We start from the raw sequence: 20,869 nt of genomic DNA, 5'->3' as shown, positions 1-20,869 counted from the left end.
GTTATATGGGTGTGTATGATTCTCTCCTTACTTCTAGAGGTGTTAGTTATATAGGTGTATAAAGTTCTCTCCTTACTTCTAGAGGTGTTAGTTATATATAGGTGTAAGGATTCTCTCCCTTACTCTAGAGTGTTAGTTATATGGGTGTGAAGGATTCTCTCCTTACTTCTAGAGGTGTTAGTTATATGGTGTGTATGATTCTCTCCTTACTTCTAGAGGTGTTACTTATATAGGTGTGTATGATTCTCTCCTTACTTCTAGAGGTGTTAGTTATATAGGTGTATATGATTCTCTCCTTACTTCTAGAGGTGTTAGTTATATGGGTGTGTATGATTCTCTCCTTACTCTAGAGGTGTTAGTTATATATAGGTGTGTATGATTCTCTCCTTACTTCTAGAGGTGTTACTTATATGGGTGTGTAAGGATCTCTCCTTACTCTAGAGGTGTTAGTTATATAGGTGTGTAGGATTCTCCTTACTCTAGAGGTGTTAGTTATATAGGTGTGTAGGATTCTCCTCCTTACTTCTAGAGGTGTTAGTTATATAGGTGTGTAGGATTCTCTCCTTACTTCTAGAGGTGTTATATGGGTGTGTAAGGATTCTCTCCTTACTTCTAGAGGTGTTACTTATATGGGTGTGTAAGGATTCTCTCCTTACTTCTAGAGGTGTTAGTTATATAGGTGTATAAGGATTCTCTCCTTACTTCTAGAGGTGTTAGTTATATAGGTGTATAAGGATTCTCTCCTTACTTCTAGGTGTTACTTATATAGGTGTGTAAGGATTCTCTCCTTACTTCTAGAGGTGTTAGTTATATAGGTGTATAAGGATTCTCTCCTTACTTCTAGAGGTGTTAGTTATATAGGTGTGTAAGGATTCTCTCCTTACTTCTAGAGGTGTTAGTTATATAGGTGTATAAGGATTCTCACCTTACTCTAGAGGTGTTAGTTATATAGGTGTGTATGATTCTCTCCTTACTCTAGAGGTGTTAGTTATATAGGTGTATATGATTCTCTCACCTTACTTCTAGAGGTGTTAGTTATATAGGTGTGTAAGGATTCTCTCCTTACTTCTAGAGGTGTTAGTTATATAGGTGTATAAGGATTCTCACCTTACTTCTAGAGGTGTTAGTTATATAGGTGTATAAGGATTCTCTCCTTACTTCTAGAGGTGTTAGTTATATAGGTGTGTAGGATTCTCTCCTTACTTCTAGAGGTGTTAGTTATATGGGTGTGTAAGGATTCTCTCCTTACTTCTAGAGTTGTTAGTTATATGGGTGTGTAAAGATTTTCTCCTTACTTCTAGAGGTGTTACTTATATGGGTGTGTAAGGATTCTCTCCTTACTTCTAGAGGTGTTAGTTATATGGGTGTGTAAGGATTCTCACCTTACTTCTAGAGGTGTTAGTTATATAGGTGTGTAAGGATTCTCTCCTTACTTCTAGAGGTGTTATATGGGTGTGTAAGGATTCTCCTTACTTCTAGAGGTGTTAGTTATATAGGTGTATAAGGATTCTCTCCTTACTTCTAGAGGTGTTAGTTATATAGGTGTGTAAGGATTCTCTCCTTACTTCTAGAGGTGTTAGTTATATAGGTGTGTAAGGATTCTCACCTTACTTCTAGAGGTGTTAGTTATATGGGTGTGTAAGGATTCTCTCCTTACTTCTAGAGGTGTTAGTTATATAGGTGTGTAGGATTCTCTCCTTACTTCTAGAGGTGTTAGTTATATAGGGTGTATAAAGGATTCTCTCCCTTACTTCTAGAGGTGTTAGTTATATAGGTGTGTAATGATTCTCTCCTTACTTCTAGAGGTGTTAGTTATATAGGTGTATAAGGATTCTCTCCTTACTTCTAGAGGTGTTAGTTATATAGGTGTGTAAGGATTCTCTCCTTACTTCTAGAGGTGTTAGTTATATGGGGTGTAAGGATTCTCTCCTTACTTCTAGAGTTGTTAGTTATATGGGTGTGTAAAGATTTTCTCCTTACTCTAGAGGTGTTACTTATATGGGTGTGTATGATTCTCTCCTTACTTCTAGAGGTGTTAGTTATATGGGTGTGTATGATTCTCACCTTACTTCTAGAGGTGTTAGTTATATAGGTGTGTAAGGATTCTCTCCTTACTTCTAGAGGTGTTATATGGGTGTGTAAGGATTCTCCTTACTTCTAGAGGTGTTAGTTATATAGGTGTATAAGGATTCTCTCCTTACTTCTAGAGGTGTTACTTATGTAGGTGTGTAAGGATTCTCTCCTTACTTCTAGAGGTGTTAGTTATATAGGTGTATAAGGATTCTCTCCTTACTTCTAGAGGTGTTAGTTATATAGGTGTGTAAGGATTCTCTCCTTACTTCTAGAGGTGTTAGTTATATAGGTGTATAAGGATTCTCACCTTACTTCTAGAGGTGTTAGTTATATAGGTGTGTAAGGATTCTCTCCTTACTTCTAGAGGTGTTAGTTATATAGGTGTATAAGGATTCTCACCTTACTTCTAGAGGTGTTAGTTATATAGGTGTGTAAGGATTCTCTCCTTACTTCTAGAGGTGTTAGTTATATAGGTGTATAAGGATTCTCACCTTACTTCTAGAGGTGTTAGTTATATAGGTGTATAAGGATTCTCTCCTTACTTCTAGAGGTGTTAGTTATATAGGTGTGTAAGGATTCTCTCCTTACTTCTAGAGGTGTTAGTTATATGGGTGTGTAAGGATTCTCTCCTTACTTCTAGAGTTGTTAGTTATATGGGTGTGTAAAGATTTTCTCCTTACTTCTAGAGGTGTTACTTATATGGGTGTGTAAGGATTCTCTCCTTACTCTAGAGGTGTTAGTTATATGGGTGTGTAAGGATTCTCACCTTACTTCTAGAGGTGTTAGTTATATAGGTGTGTAAGGATTCTCTCCTTACTTCTAGAGGTGTTATATGGGTGTGTAAGGATTCTCCTTACTTCTAGAGGTGTTAGTTATATAGGTGTATAAGGATTCTCTCCTTACTTCTAGAGGTGTTAGTTATATAGGTGTGTAAGGATTCTCTCCCACTTCTAGAGGTGTTAGTTATATAGGTGTGTAAGGATTCTCACCTTACTTCTAGAGGTGTTAGTTATATGGGTGTGTAAGGATTCTCACCTTACTTCTAGAGGTGTTAGTTATATGGGTGTATAAGGATTCTCTCCTTACTTCTAGAGGTGTTAGTTATATAGGTGTATAAGGATTCTCTCCTTACTTCTAGAGGTGTTAGTTATATAGGTGTATAAGGATTCTCTCCTTACTTCTAGAGGTGTTAGTTATATAGGTGTGTAAGGATTCTCTCCTTACTTCTAGAGGTGTTAGTTATATAGGTGTATAAGGATTCTCTCCTTACTTCTAGAGGTGTTAGTTATATAGGTGTGTAAGGATTCTCTCCTTACTTCTAGAGGTGTTAGTTATATAGGTGTATAAGGATTCTCTCCTTACTTCTAGAGGTGTTAGTTATATAGGTGTGTAAGGATTCTCTCCTTACTTCTAGAGGTGTTAGTTATATAGGTGTGTAAGGATTCTCACCTTACTTCTAGAGGTGTTAGTTATATAGGTGTGTAAGGATTCTCTCCTTACTTCTAGAGGTGTTAGTTATATAGGTGTATAAGGATTCTCTCCTTACTTCTAGAGGTGTTAGTTATATGGGTGTGTAAGGATTCTCTCCTTACTTCTAGAGGTGTTAGTTATATGGGTGTGTAAGGATTCTCTCCTTACTTCTAGAGGTGTTAGTTATATAGGTGTGTAGGATTCTCTCCTTACTTCTAGAGGTGTTAGTTATATAGGTGTATATGATTCTCTCCTTACTTCTAGAGGTGTTAGTTATATAGGTGTGTAAGGATTCTCTCCTTACTTCTAGAGGTGTTAGTTATATAGGTGTATAAGGATTCTCACCTTACTTCTAGAGGTGTTAGTTATATAGGTGTGTAAGGATTCTCTCCTTACTTCTAGAGGTGTTAGTTATATGGGTGTGTAAGGATTCTCTCCTTACTTCTAGAGTTGTTAGTTATATGGGTGTGTAAAGATTTTCTCCTTACTTCTAGAGGTGTTACTTATATGGGTGTGTAGGGATTCTCTCCTTACTTCTAGAGGTGTTAGTTATATGGGTGTGTAAGGATTCTCACCTTACTTCTAGAGGTGTTAGTTATATAGGTGTGTGGGATTCTCTCCTTACTTCTAGAGGTGTTATATGGGTGTGTAAGGATTCTCCCTTACTTCTAGAGGTGTTAGTTATATAGGTGTATAAGGATTCTCTCCTTACTTCTAGAGGTGTTACTTATGTAGGTGTGTAAGGATTCTCTCCTTTACTTCTAGAGGTGTTAGTTATATATGGGTGTAAGATCTCTCCTTACTTCTAGAGGTGTTAGTTATATAGGTGTGTAGGATCTCTCCTTACTTCTAGAGGTGTTAGTTATATATAGGTGTGTAAGGATTCTCTCCTTACTTCTAGAGGTGTTAGTTATATAGGTGTGTAAGGATTCTCTCCTTACTTCTAGAGGTGTTAGTTATATAGGTGTATAATGATCTCTCTCCTTACTCTCTAGAGGTGTTAGTTATATAGGTGTGTGTATGATTCTCTCCTTACTTCTAGAGGTGTTAGTTATATAGGTGTGTAAGGATTCTCACCTTACTTCTAGAGGTGTTAGTTATATAGGTGTGTAAGGATTCTCTCCTTACTTCTAGAGGTGTTAGTTATATATAGGTGTGTAAGGATTCTCTCCTTACTTCTAGAGGTGTTAGTTATATATAGGTGTGTAAGGATTCTCTCCTTACTTCTAGAGGTGTTAGTTATATAGGTATATAAGGATTCTCTCCTTACTCTAGAGGCTTAGTTATATAGGTGTGTATGATTTCTCCTTACTTCTAGAGGTGTTAGTTATATAGGTGTGTAAGGATTCTCTCCTTTCTTCTAGAGGTGTTAGTTATATAGGTGTATAAGGATTCTCTCCTTACTTCTAGAGGTGTTAGTGATGTAGGTATATAAGGATTCTCTCCTTACTTCTAGAGGTGTTAGTTATATGGGTGTGTAAGGATTCTCTCCTTTCTTCTAGAGGTGTTAGTTATATAGGTGTATAAGGATTCTCTCCTTACTTCTAGAGGTGTTAGTGATGTAGGTATATAAGGATTCTCTCCTTACTTCTAGAGGTGTTAGTTATATGGGTGTGTAAGGATTCTCTCCTTTCTTCTAGAGGTGTTAGTTATATAGGTGTATAAGGATTCTCTCCTTACTTCTAGAGGTGTTAGTGATGTAGGTATATAAGGATTCTCTCCTTACTTCTAGAGGTGTTAGTTATATGGGTGTGTAAGGATTCTCTCCTTACTTCTAGAGTCGTTACTTATATAGGTATATAAGAATTCTCTCCTTACTTCTAGAGGTGTTAGGTATATAGGTGTGAAGGATTCTCTCCTTACTTCTAGAGGTGTTAGTTATATAGGTGTATAAGGATTCTCTCCTTTCTTCTAGAGGTGTTAGTTATATAGGTGTATAAGGATTCTCTCCTGACTTCTAGAGTTGTTAGTTATATGGGTATATAAGGATTCTCTCCTTACTTCTAGAGGTGTTAGTTATATGGGTGTATAAGGATTCTCTCCTTATTTCTAGAGGTGTTAGTTATATGGGTATATAAGGATTCTCTCCTTCTAGAGGTGTTAGTTATATAGGTGTGTAAGGATTCTCTCCTTACTTCTAGAGGTGTTAGTTATATAGGTGTATAAGGATTCTCTCCTTACTTCTAGAGGTGTTAGTTATATAGGTGTGTAAGGATTCTCTCCTTACTTCTAGAGGTGTTAGTTTTGTAGGTGTGTAAGGATTCTCTCCTGACTTCTAGAGGTGTTAGTTATATAGGTGTATAAGGATTCTCTCCTTACTTCTAGAGGTGTTAGTTATATAGGTGTATAAGGATTCTCTCCTGACTTCTAGAGGTGTTAGTTATATAGGTGTATAAGGATTCTATCCTTACTTCTAGAGGTGTTTGTTATATAGGTGTATTAGGATTCTCTCCTTACTTCTAGAGGTGTTAGTTATATAGGTATATAAGGATTCTATCCTTACTTCTAGAGTTGTTAGTTATATAGGTGTATAAGGATTCTCTCCTTACTTCTAGAGGTGTTAGGTATATAGGTGTATAAGGATTCTCTCCTTTCTTCTGACCGCCTCCGTGGTGTAGTGGTTAGAGCCTCCGCCTCCGTGGTGTAGTGGTTAGAGCGTTCGATCCCCATCCGCGTCATACCAAAAGACGTTAAATTATGGTACTTGTTGGTCCCTGCCTGGCGCGCGGCATTAAAGGGTACAACAAGCACTGGTCGGCTCGAAGTCCGTATAATGTGTCTGAGTGGGTGGGGTATTCATGCTTCACTGCGGCATGGTATTTCAGTGGGCTAGCACTATAAAACCAGTCTGGGCTAGTACAAGCAGCCGCACATACACATACACATGCATGCACATCGTCATATGAGCGAAATATTCTCAAGCACGACGTTAAACCCCATTTCACCTAACCTCACCTCTCTTTTCTTCTGGAGGTGTTAGTTATATAGGTGTGTAAGGATTCTCTCCTTACTTCTAGAGGTGTTAGTTATATAGGTGTATAAGGATTCTCTCCTTACTTCTAGAGGTGTTAGTTATATAGGTGTGTAAGGATTCTCTCCTTACTTCTAGAGGTTTTTGTTATATAGGTGTATAAGGATTCTCCTTACTTCTAGAGGTGTTAGTTATATAGGTGTATAAGGATTCTCTCCTTACTTCTAGAGGTTTTTGTTATATAGGTGTATAAGGATTCTCTCCTTACTTCTAGAGGTGTTAGTTATATGGGTGTGAAGGATTCTCTCCTTACTTCTAGAGGTGTTAGTTATATAGGTGTATAAGGATTCTCTCCTTACTTCTAGAGGTGTTAGTTATATAGGTGTATAAGGATTCTCTCCTTACTTCTAGAGGTGTTAGTTATATGGGTGTGTAAGGATTTTCTCCTTACTTCTAGAGGTGTTAGTTATATGGGTGTGTAAGGATTTTCTCCTTACTTCTAGAGGTGTTAGTTATATGGGTGTGTAAGGATTCTCTCCTTACTTCTAGAGTTGTTAGTTATATGGGTGTGTAAGGATTCTCTCTTTACTTCTAGAGGTGTTAGTTATATGGGTGTGTAAGGATTCTCTCCTTTCTTCTAGAGGTGTTAAATATATAGGTGTATAAGGATTATCTCCTTACTTCTAGAGGTGTTAGTTTATATGGGTGTGTAAGGATTCTCTCCTTACTTCTAGAGTTGTTAGTTATATGGGTGTGTAAGGATTCTCTCTTTACTTCTAGAGGTGTTAGTTATATGGGTGTGTAAGGATTCTCTCCTTTCTTCTAGAGGTGTTAAATATATAGGTGTATAAGGATTATCTCCTTACTTCTAGAGGTGTTAGTTATATATAGGTGTGTAAGGATTCTCTCCTCACTTCTAGAGTTGTTAGTTATATAGGTGTGTAAGGATTCTCTCCTTACTTCTAGAGGTGTTAGTTATATGAGTGTTTAAGGATTCTCTCCTGACTTCTAGAAGTGTTAGTTATATGGGTATATAAGGATTCTCTCCTTACTTCTAGAGGTGTTAGTTATATGGGTATATAAGGATTCTCTCCTTACTTCTAGAGGTGTTAGTTATATAGGTGTGTAAGGAGTGTCTCCTTACTTCTAGAGGTGTTAGTTATATAGGTGTGTAAGGATTCTCTCCTTATTTCTAGAGGTGTTAGTTATATAGGTGTATAAGGATTCTATCCTTACTTCTAGAGGTGTTAGTTATGTAGGTATATAAGGATTCTCTCCTTACTTCTAGAGGTGTTAGTTATATGGGTATATAAGGATTCTCTCCTTACTTCTAGAGGTGTTAGTTATATAGGTGTGTAAGGAGTGTCTCCTTACTTCTAGAGGTGTTAGTTATATAGGTGTGTAAGGATTCTCTCCTTACTTCTAGAGGTGTTAGTTATATAGGTGTATAAGGATTCTCTCCTTACTTCTAGAGGTGTTAGTTATATGGGTGTGTAAAGGTTTTCTCCTTACTTCTAGAGGTGTTAGTTATATGGGTGTGTAGGGATTCTCTCCTTACTTCTAGAGGTGTTACTTATATGGGTGTGTAAAGGTTTTCTCCTTACTTCTAGAGGTGTTAGTTATATGGGTGTGTAAGGATTCTCTCCTTACTTCTAGAGGTGTTAGTTATATGGGTGTGTAAAGGTTTTCTCCTTACTTCTAGAGGTGTTAGTTATATGGGTGTGTAAGGATTCTCTCCTTACTTCTAGAGGTGTTACTTATATGGGTGTGTAAAGATTCTCTCCTTACTTCTAGAGGTGTTACTTATATGGGTGTGTAAAGATTTTCTCCTTACTTCTAGAGGTGTTAGTTATATGGGTGTGTAGGGATTCTCTCTTTACTTCTAGAGGTGTTACTTATATGGGTGTGTAAAGATTCTCTCCTTACTTCTAGAGGTGTTACTTATATGGGTGTGTAAAGATTTTCTCCTTACTTCTAGAGGTGTTAGTTATATGGGTGTGTAAGGATTCTCTCCTTACTTCTAGAGGTGTTAGTTATATAGGTGTGTAAGGATTCTCTCCTTACTTCTAGAGGTGTTAGTTATATGGGTGTGTAAGGATTCTCTCCTTACTTCTAGAGGTGTTAGTTATATAGGTGTATAAGGATTCTCTCCTTACTTCTAGAGGTGTTAGTTATATAGGTGTGTAAGGATTCTCACCTTACTTCTAGAGGTGTTAGTTATATAGGTGTGTAAGGATTCTCTCCTTACTTCTAGAGGTGTTAGTTATATAGGTGTATAAGGATTCTCTCCTTACTTCTAGAGGTGTTAGTTATATAGGTGTGTAAGGATTCTCTCCTTACTTCTAGAGGTGTTAGTTATATAGGTGTGTAAGGATTCTCTCCTTACTTCTAGAGGTGTTAGTTATATGGGTGTGTAAGGATTCTCTCCTTACTTCTAGAGGTGTTAGTTATATGGGTGTGTAAGGATTCTCTCCTTACTTCTAGAGGTGTTAGTTATATAGGTGTGTAAGGATTCTCTCCTTACTTCTAGAGGTGTTAGTTATATGGGTGTGTAAGGATTCTCTCCTTACTTCTAGAGGTGTTAGTTATATAGGTGTGTAAGGATTCTCTCCTTACTTCTAGAGGTGTTAGTTATATGGGTGTGTAGGGATTCTCTCCTTACTTCTAGAGGTGTTAGTTATATGGGTGTGTAAAGGTTTTCTCCTTACTTCTAGAGGTGTTAGTTATATAGGTGTGTAAGGATTCTCTCCTTACTTCTAGAGGTGTTAGTTATATAGGTGTGTAAGGATTCTCTCCTTACTTCTAGAGGTGTTAGTTATATGGGTGTGTAAGGATTCTCTCCTTACTTCTAGAGGTGTTAGTTATATATAGGTGTGTAAGGATTCTCTCCTTACTTCTAGAGGTGTTAGTTATATAGGTGTATAAGGATTCTCTCCTTACTTCTAGAGGTGTTTGTTATATAGGTGTATTAGGATTCTCTCCTTACTTCTAGAGGTGTTAGTTATATAGGTATATAAGGATTCTATCCTTACTTCAAGAGTTGTTAGTTATATAGGTGTATAAGGATTCTCTCCTTACTTCTAGAGGTGTTAGGTATATAGGTGTATAAGGATTCTCTCCTTATTTCTAGAGGCGTTAGTTATATAGGTGTATAAGGATTCTCTCCTTTCTTCTGACCGCCTCCGTGGTGTAGTGGTTAGAGCCTCCGCCTCCGTGGTGTAGTGGTTAGAGCGTTCGATCCCCATCCGCGTCATACCAAAAGACGTTAAATTATGGTACTTGTTGGTCCCTGCCTGGCGCTCGGCATTAAAGGGTACAACAAGCACTGGTCGGCTCGAAGTCCGTATAATGTGTCTGAGTGGGTGGGGTATTCATGCTTCACTGCGGCATGGTATTTCAGTGGGCTAGCACTATAAAACCAGTCTGGGCTAGTACAAGCAGCCGGACATACACATACACATGCATGCACATCGTCATATGAGCGAAATATTCTCAAGCACGACGTTAAACCCCATTTCACCTAACCTCACCTCTCTTTTCTTCTGGAGGTGTTAGTTATAAGTGTGTATAAGGATTCTATCCTTACATCTGGAGGTGTTGCCGCCATATATCTGGAATATTGCTGAGTGCGGCGTAAATCTAAACTCACTCACTCTAGAGGTGTTAGTTATATAGGTGTATAAGGATTCCTTCCTTCTATTATGCCGCACTCAGCAATATTCCAGCTATATGGCGGCAGTCTGTAAATAATTGAGTCTGGACCAGACAATCCAGTGATCAGCATGAGCGTTGATCTGAGCATTTGGGATACGATGACATGTGTCAACCAAGTAAGAGAGCCTGACCATCCGATCCCATTAGTCACCTCTTACAACAAGCATGGGTTACTGAAGATCAATTCTAACCAGGATCTTCATGGGTTGTAATGTATTGTATTGTATTGTATTGTATTGTATGTTACAAGGATTGGCAAATGGAAGAATGATATCATGGGCCTTGAATCAGGATGCAATTCTGTATCTCCGTACTGTTAGTACTTGTAACTGCTATGTGTCCAGTACGTACAGACAGGAGAGAGTGAATACAGCGTGGGAGGCAGCGTGATCAGAGAGAAAGTTTATCGTTTCTCCTGTGTCTTCAGGTACAACCAGTCTATGAAGGCAGACAGACTAGAAGAGCGTCAGGAACGGATGTCGAACATCACTACGAAGGAGACAAGTGTAAACCAGGAGCGTGAGGAGATCACGGAGAATGTCAACAAGCTCAGCAAGGACCTGGCCACTCAGCAGGTGAGTTCAGTACAGACGTCACACAGCTTCTCGCATCAGGTCAGTTCAGTACAGAAGTTGTATGACCCGACATCAGGCGAACTCTGTACAGAAGTTGTATGACCCGACATCAGGCGAACTCTGTACAGAAGTTGTATGACCCGACATCAGGCGAACTCTGTACAGAAGTTGTATGACCTGACGTCAGATGAACTCTGTGCAGAAGTTGTATGACCTGACATCAGGCGAACTCTGTACAAAAGTTGTATGACCTGATGTCAGGTGAACTTTGTACAGAAGTTGTATGACCTGACATCAGGCGAACTCTGTACAGAAGTTGTATGACCTGAGGTCAGATGAACACTGTACAGAAGTCATTCAGTCAAGATGAATTTTACTGAATCCCTGGAGCCATTAAGGTAATGTTTGTCCTCGAGTTTAGCATACACCGTCTTCATTCCCTTTTCTCTCTCAGCAGAGTTGTTTCTGTTGTACTACAAAACATGTCGTAGTTGCCCACAGCGTGTCCTTGAGGTGATACTCTGGTGGTAGGTCTTCAGAGAGTCCAAGTGCAGACTTGGTGAAGAATTGACCTGATAAACAAATCAGCTGCAGCAAGTGCAGGATAAATATTCCTGCCTCTTCTCAGATCCGAGAGCGGGAGTTGATGGACAACCTTCAGCTACGGCAGAAGCAGAAGGAAGTGGGCCGTCTGGAGCATGAGATCGGCGTCCTGCAAGACCAGATGGGAGACTTTGACACTGCCAACCTGGAGAGAGAGAGGAGGAAGTTGCTGCAGAAGGCAGATGAGATGCAGAAAGAGGTAGGGCACAAGTGATATATTTCTGTTCTTGAGCATAACACAAACTTGTGTTTAACACGCATCCTTCCTTGGAGGTGAAGGTCAAGTAGTCTTAGATCATTCCAATTGAGGACCCCCCTAGTACATGTGTACAAAATTGATGACCTCCTCAGAACAAAATGGGTGAACTACCTCCCCACCCCCTAAAATCATCATCACCCCCCTAGCCATAAATTATGAACGGTCCCTAATTGCTGAAAATCTTTGCAGAAAGTTAGAACTGAATTAAAGGCACTATTTCACACCACACTTCTCTTATAATAAATAATGTGTTTCTCTCAATGATACTAACTCTCAGTTCTCAGGGAAGCTACCATATAATTTATTCCCCCTAAAAATGATGTATTTAGATTACAGTATTTAATTAAAAAGTTTGAATGAATTAATGTAAAGTTGCATTAAATCGACTCTTGTGCCCTCTCTCGGTCAAACATTATTTCAAGCGAACTCCACAGAGTTATGTCCCTTGGAGCACTCTTTACAAATATCACATAAATCCTGTAGAGACAGTACTCAGTCATAGACAAAATGACGCTCATGTCTGGTGCAAAAACATATGCACAGCTTGTGATTGAAATTAGTTTGGCAAACACCGACAAGACCGAGTGCGACATTTTTCGGAGCAATTGTTTATATTCCATATATGGCAAGTGTTTTCTGTTTGGGAGCTGTTCGCCTTGATGTTTCAATTATTGATTTCAAACAAGTCATAAGGGATAACAGTCTTTTAGAGCATCAGTAGGAAACTAAAGTGGATATGCCCCAATATATAATTATAATATAGGCCAAAATATTGTCGAAAATGCGATATTGTGCCTTTAAGCTAGCTGACAAAACGAACTGGTTTATTTTTATTCAACCAGGACCAGCTACCATCTAGTCCTCTAATAAATGTATTTCTATGGCTGGATAATGGTTTGTTGTTGTTGTTGATGTTGTTGTTAGCGCAACATCTGCAAAGGTCGTCAGGAGGGTCTGGACAACATGATCCGCAACGCGAAGAAGGAGTTGCAGACCGACATGTTCAAGGATGCTGGGTCCAAGTATCGGGACATGATGATCCAAATGAGGGTAAGGTCAACTACCAAGTATTTTGAGCCACAGTGAACTTAGACATAATGTTTCTGTAAGAAATCATAGTGTAGATCTTTCCATGTTATTCTTCACATAGACCGTCTTCGTGGTGTGGTGGTTAGAACGTCCGCCCGGAGAGCGGAAGGTCGCGGGTTTGATCCTGGCCGCGTCATACCAAAAGGCGTTATAATATGGTACTTGTTGGTCCCTACCTGGCGCTTGGCATTAATTGGTACAACAAAGACTGGTCAGCTCGGAGTCAATATAATGTGTCTGAGTAGGGTATTCATGCTTCACTGCAGCATGAAATCTCAGTGGGCTAGCACTATAAAACCAGCTTAAGTCTGGGCTAGTACAAGCAGCCGCACATACACACGCATGCACGTCGTCATATGAGCGAAATATTGTTAAGTATGGCGTTAAACCCCATTTCACCTCACCTCACTAGACCACACAAAATTTCACTAACCCGCAATCTGATCGTAGAAACTATGCAAAAGATTACAAAAATAGATGAGAATAAGATATTGTCGGCATGACATGGGTTTCATCTTAAGCTGCTAGATGAAAGGGAACAAGCCTTTACAGATAATTAAGTCCTTATTTATCTTGTACTCTCAGACATTAAAAAATGCCGATTTCAAACGAAAATCCTCCACACACTGAAAGCAAATGGTTGTTCCCTTGTATTTTCTGTTCCCTGTTTGCTGATTCAGCAATTTATATTTACAGACAACCGAGCTGGCCAATAGTGACCTGGAGAAATACTACAGAGCTATGGACAAGTAAGTTGAAACTCACTGCTAAAATAAATTACAACTTTCATGTAATTCTTCAAAGGCATTAGAAGTTGGTGTTGTAATGCAAGACAAATGTTATGGATAACAATGCTTTATTTGTTTCTCATAACGTTTCTGGGCTAGTTTATTATCCACCTGAAGAAGGGGCATAAACTAGCCCCGAAACGTCGTGAGAAACAAATAAAGAAGTTGTTAGGGACCGTTCATAATTTATGGCAAGGGTGGGTGATGATGATTTATATTCAGAAGCATGTACCATGTGAATGACCACCTAAAATTTACGTACAAAGTAAGTGACACCACCCCCCACCCCCATTGTATATCATGTACAAAATCAATGACTCCCCCTTCCCATATTTTTTAAGCATAATGTTGTATTTTTATGTACAAAATTGCTAGACCCCCTTCCTCACCAGAACAAAATGGGTGACACCCCCTTTAAAATCATCATCATCATCACACCCCCACCATAAATTATGAGCGGTCCCTTATCCATAACATGTGTCTTTTATAACTTTTATGTACTTCTCGTAAGGCATCACAGAACACCAGATGTTTTCATTATGACAACTGTTCAACTGTTATAGTTGGTGATTGTTGCAACGCACATCCTTCCAATTGTTCTGTGCTGTAACTGGCTTTGTCATCATCAATGATGGGACATTTTGTCAGGGGAGACAACTCTAAACTAATTATGCTTGTGTGTTACCACCCACACAAGGCCAAAGGACAGTGGACCTGCTGTGATATTGCTGATTAGCATGAGAGCATGCAGTGTTGTAAGGTCATGTTGTCAAAGGTTCCCATGGCAACCTGATGTCATAAACATGTCTAAAAACTTTTAACATCCATGGTTTGCGGAGGAGATTTGAACATTTAAAGCCAAGGGTTGATATATATCATAGGGTGAGATTCTGTTTATCATCCAAAATCATTCTTCCATTTTCAGTTTGTAAATAGTAATTACCAGTGTCTTGAGTGTAAAAAAGTACATCTAGGATGCTTTGCAAGCCATGAGTGAGTTTTAGTTTTACGCCGCTTTTAGCAATATTCCAGCAATATCACGGTGGTTGACATTAGAAATAGGCCTTGCACATTGTACCCATGTGGGGAAGCGAACCTGGGTCCTCGGCGTGACGAGGAAATGCCCTAACCACCAGACTATCCCACCACCCCTTGCAAGCTATGATCAAGCAAATTGATCACTTATCCAAGGCAACCTCAGAAAGTGATTGAAAGCGACTGAAAGTTACTTCTCCATTGTAAGGCAAATTGCTGTATATTGCTTGCAAGAGATGGGCTGTTTGCAGCACACCCCTAACCAGCGAGAGATTATCGCCAGTCATGTCACAATGGTCTGCTAAGTATTGTGGTGATATTTCATTGCAGCAATATCGCCGGGGATGAAATATTGATGTTGATATGTCTGGCCTTAGAGCAATCTTCTGTAGGTTCTGTGGGATTTATTCAAAAGACTGTGATAATCATACTGATCGATATTCTCAGTTGCATATTTCACACAGCACATTGTTTATCATTGGGGTCGGTGGGATAGCCTAGTGGTTAGTGCGTTCACTCCGAAGACCCTGGTTCATTTCCCCACATGGGTACAATGTGTGAAGCCCATTTCTGGTGTCCCCCGCCGTGATATTGCTGGAATATTGCTAAAAGCAGCGTAGAACTAAACTCACTCACTCACTATTATTGTATGAGCTCCATCTAAGTTATGTCGATTGATGATGGTGTTCCAGGGCCATCATGAACTACCATGTCCAGAAGATGGACGAGATCAACAAAATCATCCGGGAACTGTGGAGGAACACATACCGAGGAAACGGTGAGTGGGTGGGGAACTGTGGAGGAACACGTACCAAGGAAACGGTGAGTGGGCGGGGTACTGTGGAGGAGCACATACCGAGGAAACGGTGGGGGACTGTGGAGGAACACGTACCAAGGAAAAGGTGAGGGGTGGGGAACTGTGGAGGATCACGCGAGAGAAAGCGGTGAGGGTGGGGACTGTGGAGTAACATGTACCGAGGAAGCGGTGAGTGGGTGGGGAACTGTGGAGGAACACGTATACCCGAGGAAACGGTGAGTGGGTGGGGAACTGTGGATGAATACGGACCGGGGAAACGGTGAGTGGGTGGGGAACTGTGGAGGAACACGTACCGAGGAAACGGGTGAGTGGGTGGGGAACTGTGGATGAATATGTACCGAGAAACGGTGAGGGGTGGGGAACTGTGGAGGAACACGCATGCCGAGGAAACGGTGAGGGGTGGGGAACTGTGGAGGATCACGCGTACCGAGGAAACGGTGAGTGGGTGGGGAACTGTGGATGGATCGTACCGAGGAAACGGTGAGTGGGTGGGGAACTGTGGAGGAACACGTACCGAGGAAACGGTGAGTGGGTGGGGGACTGTGGAGGAACATGTACCGAGGAAATGTTAAAGGAACACCTGTAGACGTGAGGGTTGCAGAGGAACACCTTTAGGGGTGAGAATGGCTGTGACGGAGGAACACTTGTAGAGGGGAGGAGTTAGATGGTGGAGGAACACCTGTAGAGGCGAGGATGGTTGAGGAACACCTGTTGAGGTAAGGGTATGGGGTTGGTAGAGGAACACCTGTAGAGGGGAGGATTGAGATGGTGGAGGAACACCTTTAGAGGAGAGGATGGTGGAGGAACACCTGTTGAGGTCAGGGTGTGGGGTTGGTGGAGGAACACCTGTAGAGGTGAGGATGGTGGAGGAACACCTGTTGAGGTAAGGGTGTGGGGTTGGTGGAGGAACACCTGTAGAGGGAAGGATTGAGATGGTGGAGGAACACCTTTAGAGGTGAGGATGGTGGAGGAACACCTGTTGAGGTAAGGGTGTGGGGTTGGTGGAGGAACACCTGTAGGGGTGAGGATGGTGGAGGAACACCTGTAGAGGAGAGGATGGAGGAACACCTGTTGAGGTATGGGTTTGGGATTGACGGAGGGACACCTGTAGAGGGGAGGATGGTGGAGGAACACCTGTAGAGGAGAGGATGGAGGAACACCTGTTGAGGTATGGGTTTGGGATTGGCGGAGGGACACCTGTAGAGGGGAGGATGGTGGAGGAACACCTGTAGAGGAGAGGATGGAGGAACACCTGTTGAGGTATGGGTTTGGGATTGATGGAGGAACACCTGTAGAGGGGAGGATGGTGGAGGAACACCTGTAGAGGAGAGGATGGAGGAACACCTGTTGAGGTATGGGTTTGGGATTGGTGGAGGAACACCTGTAGAGGGGAGGATGGTGGAGGAACACCTGTAGAGGAGAGGATGGAGGAACACCTGTTGAGGTATGGGTTTGGGATTGGCGGAGGAACACCTGTAGAGGGGAGAATGCGGTGGTGAAGGAACACCTGTTGAGGTAAGGGTGTGGGGCTGCTAGAGGAACACATGTAGAGGGGAGGATGGAGATGGTGGAGGAACACCTGTAGAGGAGAGGATGGAGAAGAAACACCTGTTGAGGTAAGGGTTTGGGATTGGTGGAACACCTACTGTTGAAGTGATTAGGAATGGAGAACAAGGGCAGGGAAACCATAAAGGCATGGAAATGGTGAAGGGGAGGGGTCAGAGCTCCTGACCATCACAAAGGGATGCAACTCTTCATGACAAGTTACCACCAGACCAGTAAAGAAGTGAAAATGTTGGTGGTTAATTTATCAGGAATTTTGGAGTGAAATTTGAAAAATAGTTTAATGTGCAATGTAACTGTAGTTTAATATCAGCAGAGGTAGTGGTGATTAACACGTACACAAACCTTGTGAAAACCATTGCAGATTCACCATGTTAACTACTCCTTGTATGATGAATAAAGAAAGATTTTGATTAGATTTTGTTGAACAGATTCACAAAGAAAGGTCAAATAAAGGGGCTGATCAGTAATTAGGAGGGGATGGGATGGAAAATGACACAGTTAAGTAGGTAGGTGCCAAACTTAATCACAACTCTTTGTGGAAAAATGAAATACATGAAATAATGACAGTTATTGTTTTTAATGAAAATATATATATTTGATTGTTATTTTGGGATTTGTCTTTTATAGCGTACCTAAATGACTAGTCTCTGAGTCTATGATCCAGCAGTTAGGTTGTGTGATCTGAAAGACGTAATCTCTGCCATCAAGTTATAGAAAAGATACTGCAAGAGAAAGAATATCTAAGAGTTCAAAGAGCCATCATCATATCATGTCTGTTGTAGAAATAACAGGGTGGTGAGAACAAGAATAGAACATATTCAACACTGCATTTCAGATATTGAAACAATTGAGATTCGTTCTGATGACGAGGACGGTGCTGCCCTGAAGTCCCGCCGCATCTACCACTACCGTGTGGTGATGATCAAGGGGGACACTGCTCTAGATATGAGAGGCCGGTGCAGCGCTGGACAAAAGGTGAGCACTCCCACATCCTCCACCCTCTTGTAGCTTGCACCGTGTCTGACTTGTTATAAAGCCACAATGTCTGACTTGTTATAAAGCCACAATGTCTGACTTGTTATAAAGCCACAATGTCTGACTTGCAATAAAGCTACAATGTCTGATTTGTTATAAAGCCACAATGTCTGACTTGTTATAAAGCCGCAATGTCTGGCTTGTTATAAAGCCACAATGTCTGATTTGTTCAGAAAGCCACTATGTCTGACTTGATATAAAGCTACAATGTCTGACTTGTTATAAAGCTACAATGTCTGACTTGTTCAGAAAGCCTGTCTGACTTGATATAAAGCCACTGTCTAACTTGATATAAAGCAAACGTGTCTGACTTGTTATAAAGCCACAATGTCTGACTTGTTATAAAGCCACAATGTCTGACTTGTTATAACGACACAATGTCTGACTTGTCATAAAGCCAAAATGTCTGACTTGTCATAAAGCCAAAATGTCTGACTTGTTATAAAGCCACAATGTCTGACTTGTTATAAAGCCACAATGTCTGATTTGTTCAGAAAGCCACTATGTCTGACTTGATATAAAGCTACAATGTCTGACTTGTTATAAAGCTACAATGTCTGACTTGTTCAGAAAGCCTGTCTGACTTGATATAAAGCCACTGTCTAACTTGATATAAAGCAAATGTGTCTGACTTGTTATAAAGCCACGATGTCTGACTTGTTATAAGCCAGAATGTCTGACTTGTTATAAAGCCACAATGTCTGACTTGTCATAAAGCCAAAATGTCTGACTTGTCATAAAGCCAAAATGTCTGACTTGTTATAAAGCCACAATGTCTGACTCGTTATAAAGCCACAATGTCTGACTATGTCTGAATTGTTATAAAGCCACAATGTCTGACTTGTTATAAAGCCACAATGTCTGACATGTTATAAAGCCACAATGTCTGACTTGTAATAAAGCCACAATGTCTGACTTGTTATAAAGCCACAATGTCTGACTTGTTATAAAGCCACAATGTCTGACATGTTATAAAGCCACAATGTCTGACTTGTTATAAAGCCACAATGTCTGACTTGATATAAAGCCACAATGTCTGACTTGATATAAAGCCACAATGTCTGACTTGTTATAAAGCCACCATGTCTGACCTGTTATAAAGCTACAATGTCTGACTTGTAATAAAGCCACAATGTCTGACCTGTTATAAAGCCACAATGTCTGACTTGTTATAAAGCCACAATGTCTGACTTGTTATAAAGCCACAATGTCTGACTTGTTATAAAGCCACAATGTCTGACTTGTTCAGAAAGCCACAATGTCTGACTTGTTCAGAAAGCCACAATGTCTGACTTGTTCAGAAAGCCACAATGTCTGACTTGTCATAAAGCCACAATGTCTGACTTGTCATAAAGCCACAATGTCTGACTTGTTATAAAGCCACAATGTCTGACTTGTTCAGAAAGCCACAATGTCTGACTTGTTCAGAAAGCCACAATGGCTGTATATATTTTCTGGTATTTGGGGTTTTTGCCACTATAGTACGTTGTTTCCTGTGTAGTATAGATATTTTTCGTGCATGTAACGTATTGAACATCAAGCTTCTGTATCCAGGTGTTGGCATCCCTGATCATCCGTCTGGCTTTGGCGGAAACGTTTTGTGTCAACTGTGGAATTCTGGCCCTGGATGAACCTACAACAAACCTGGACAGGGAGAACATAGAGAGTCTGGCTTACGCTCTCGTCTCGTGAGTAGGACATAGATAGTCTGGCTTACGCTCTCGTCTCGTGAGTAGAAGGACATAGACAGTCTGGCTTATGCTCTCGTTTCGTGAGTAGAAGGACATAGAGAGTCTGGCTTACGCTCTCGTCTCGTGAGTAGAAGGACATAGAGAGTCTGGCTTACGCTTTCATCTCGTGAGTAGAATGACATAGATAGTCTGTCTTACGCTCTCGTCTCGTGAGTAGGAGGGTATAGATAGTCTGTCTTATGCTCTCATCTCGTGAGTAGAATGACATAGATAGTCTGTCTTACGCTGTCGTCTCGTGAGTAGGAAGATATAGAGAGTCTGGCTTATGCTCTTGTCTCGTGAGTAGAAGGACATAGAGAGTCTGGCTTATGCTCTTGTCTCGTGAGTAGAAGGACATAGAGAGTCTGGCTTACGCTCTCGTCTCGTGAGTAGAAGGACATAGATAGTCTGTCTTACGCTGTCGTCTCGTGAGTAGGAAGATATAGAGAGTCTGGCTTACGCTCTTGTCTCTTGAGTAGAAGGACATAGAGAGACTGTCTTACACTGTCTTCTCGTGAGTAGGAAGATATAGAGAGTCTGGCTTACGCTCTCGTCTCGTGAGTAGAAGGACATAGATAGTCTGTCTTACGCTGTCGTCTCGTGAGTAGGAAGATATAGAGAGTCTGGCTTGCAGCTCTTGTCTAGAGTGAGTAGAAAGGGCATAGACAGTCTGGCATATGCCCTACTCTCGTGAGTAGAAGGACATAGATAGTCTGTCTTACGCTGTCGTCTCGTGAGTAGGAAGATATAGAGTCTGGCTTATGCTCTCGTCTCGTGAGTAGAAGGACATAGATAGTCTGGCTTTCGCTCCGGTCTCGCGAATAGAAGGACATAGTTAGTCTGTCTTATACTCTCGTCTTGTGAGTAGGAGGACATAGAGAGTCTGGCTTACGCTCTTGTCTCGTGAGTAGAAGGACATAGAGAGTCTGGCTTAAGCTCTCATCTCGTGAGTAGAAGGACATAGAGAGTCTGGCTTACACTCTCATCTAGTGAGTAGAATGACATAGATAGTCTGTCTTAAGCTGTCGTCTGGAAGTGAGTAGGAAGATGTAGAGAGTCTGGCTTATGTGCTCTCGTCACTCGTGATGAGTAGAAGGACATAGATAGTCTGGCTTCAGCTCGGTCTCATGAATAGAAGGACATA

The 20,869-nt window shown here is 40.8% G+C and overlaps 1 protein-coding gene across 4 annotated transcripts in view; it reads left to right on the top strand.

The window, feature by feature from the left end:
- Positions 1-20,869, top strand: part of LOC124266222 (DNA repair protein RAD50-like) — a 132,378-nt gene that overhangs the window by 62,353 nt on the left and 49,156 nt on the right. The window contains exons 33-39 of one of the 4 annotated variants that reach the window (XM_046701035.1): positions 10,656-10,803; positions 11,432-11,605; positions 12,590-12,715; positions 13,451-13,503; positions 15,270-15,355; positions 17,796-17,935; positions 19,550-19,709. The exons of the other annotated variants lie outside the window; for them this stretch is intronic. Coding sequence (XP_046556991.1) covers positions 10,656-10,803; positions 11,432-11,605; positions 12,590-12,715; positions 13,451-13,503; positions 15,270-15,355; positions 17,796-17,935; positions 19,550-19,687 — 865 coding nt within the window. The 3' untranslated portion in view covers positions 19,688-19,709. Of the gene's footprint in view, positions 1-10,655; positions 10,804-11,431; positions 11,606-12,589; positions 12,716-13,450; positions 13,504-15,269; positions 15,356-17,795; positions 17,936-19,549; positions 19,710-20,869 lie in introns of those variants that run through there. 4 annotated transcript variants of the gene reach the window in all.

This window comes from Haliotis rubra, unplaced genomic scaffold (genome assembly GCF_003918875.1).
Source record: "Haliotis rubra isolate DU_JTF1 unplaced genomic scaffold, ASM391887v1 Scf124, whole genome shotgun sequence".
NCBI lineage: Eukaryota > Metazoa > Mollusca > Gastropoda > Lepetellida > Haliotidae > Haliotis > Haliotis rubra.
This window is presented reverse-complemented; position numbering and strand designations above follow the sequence as displayed.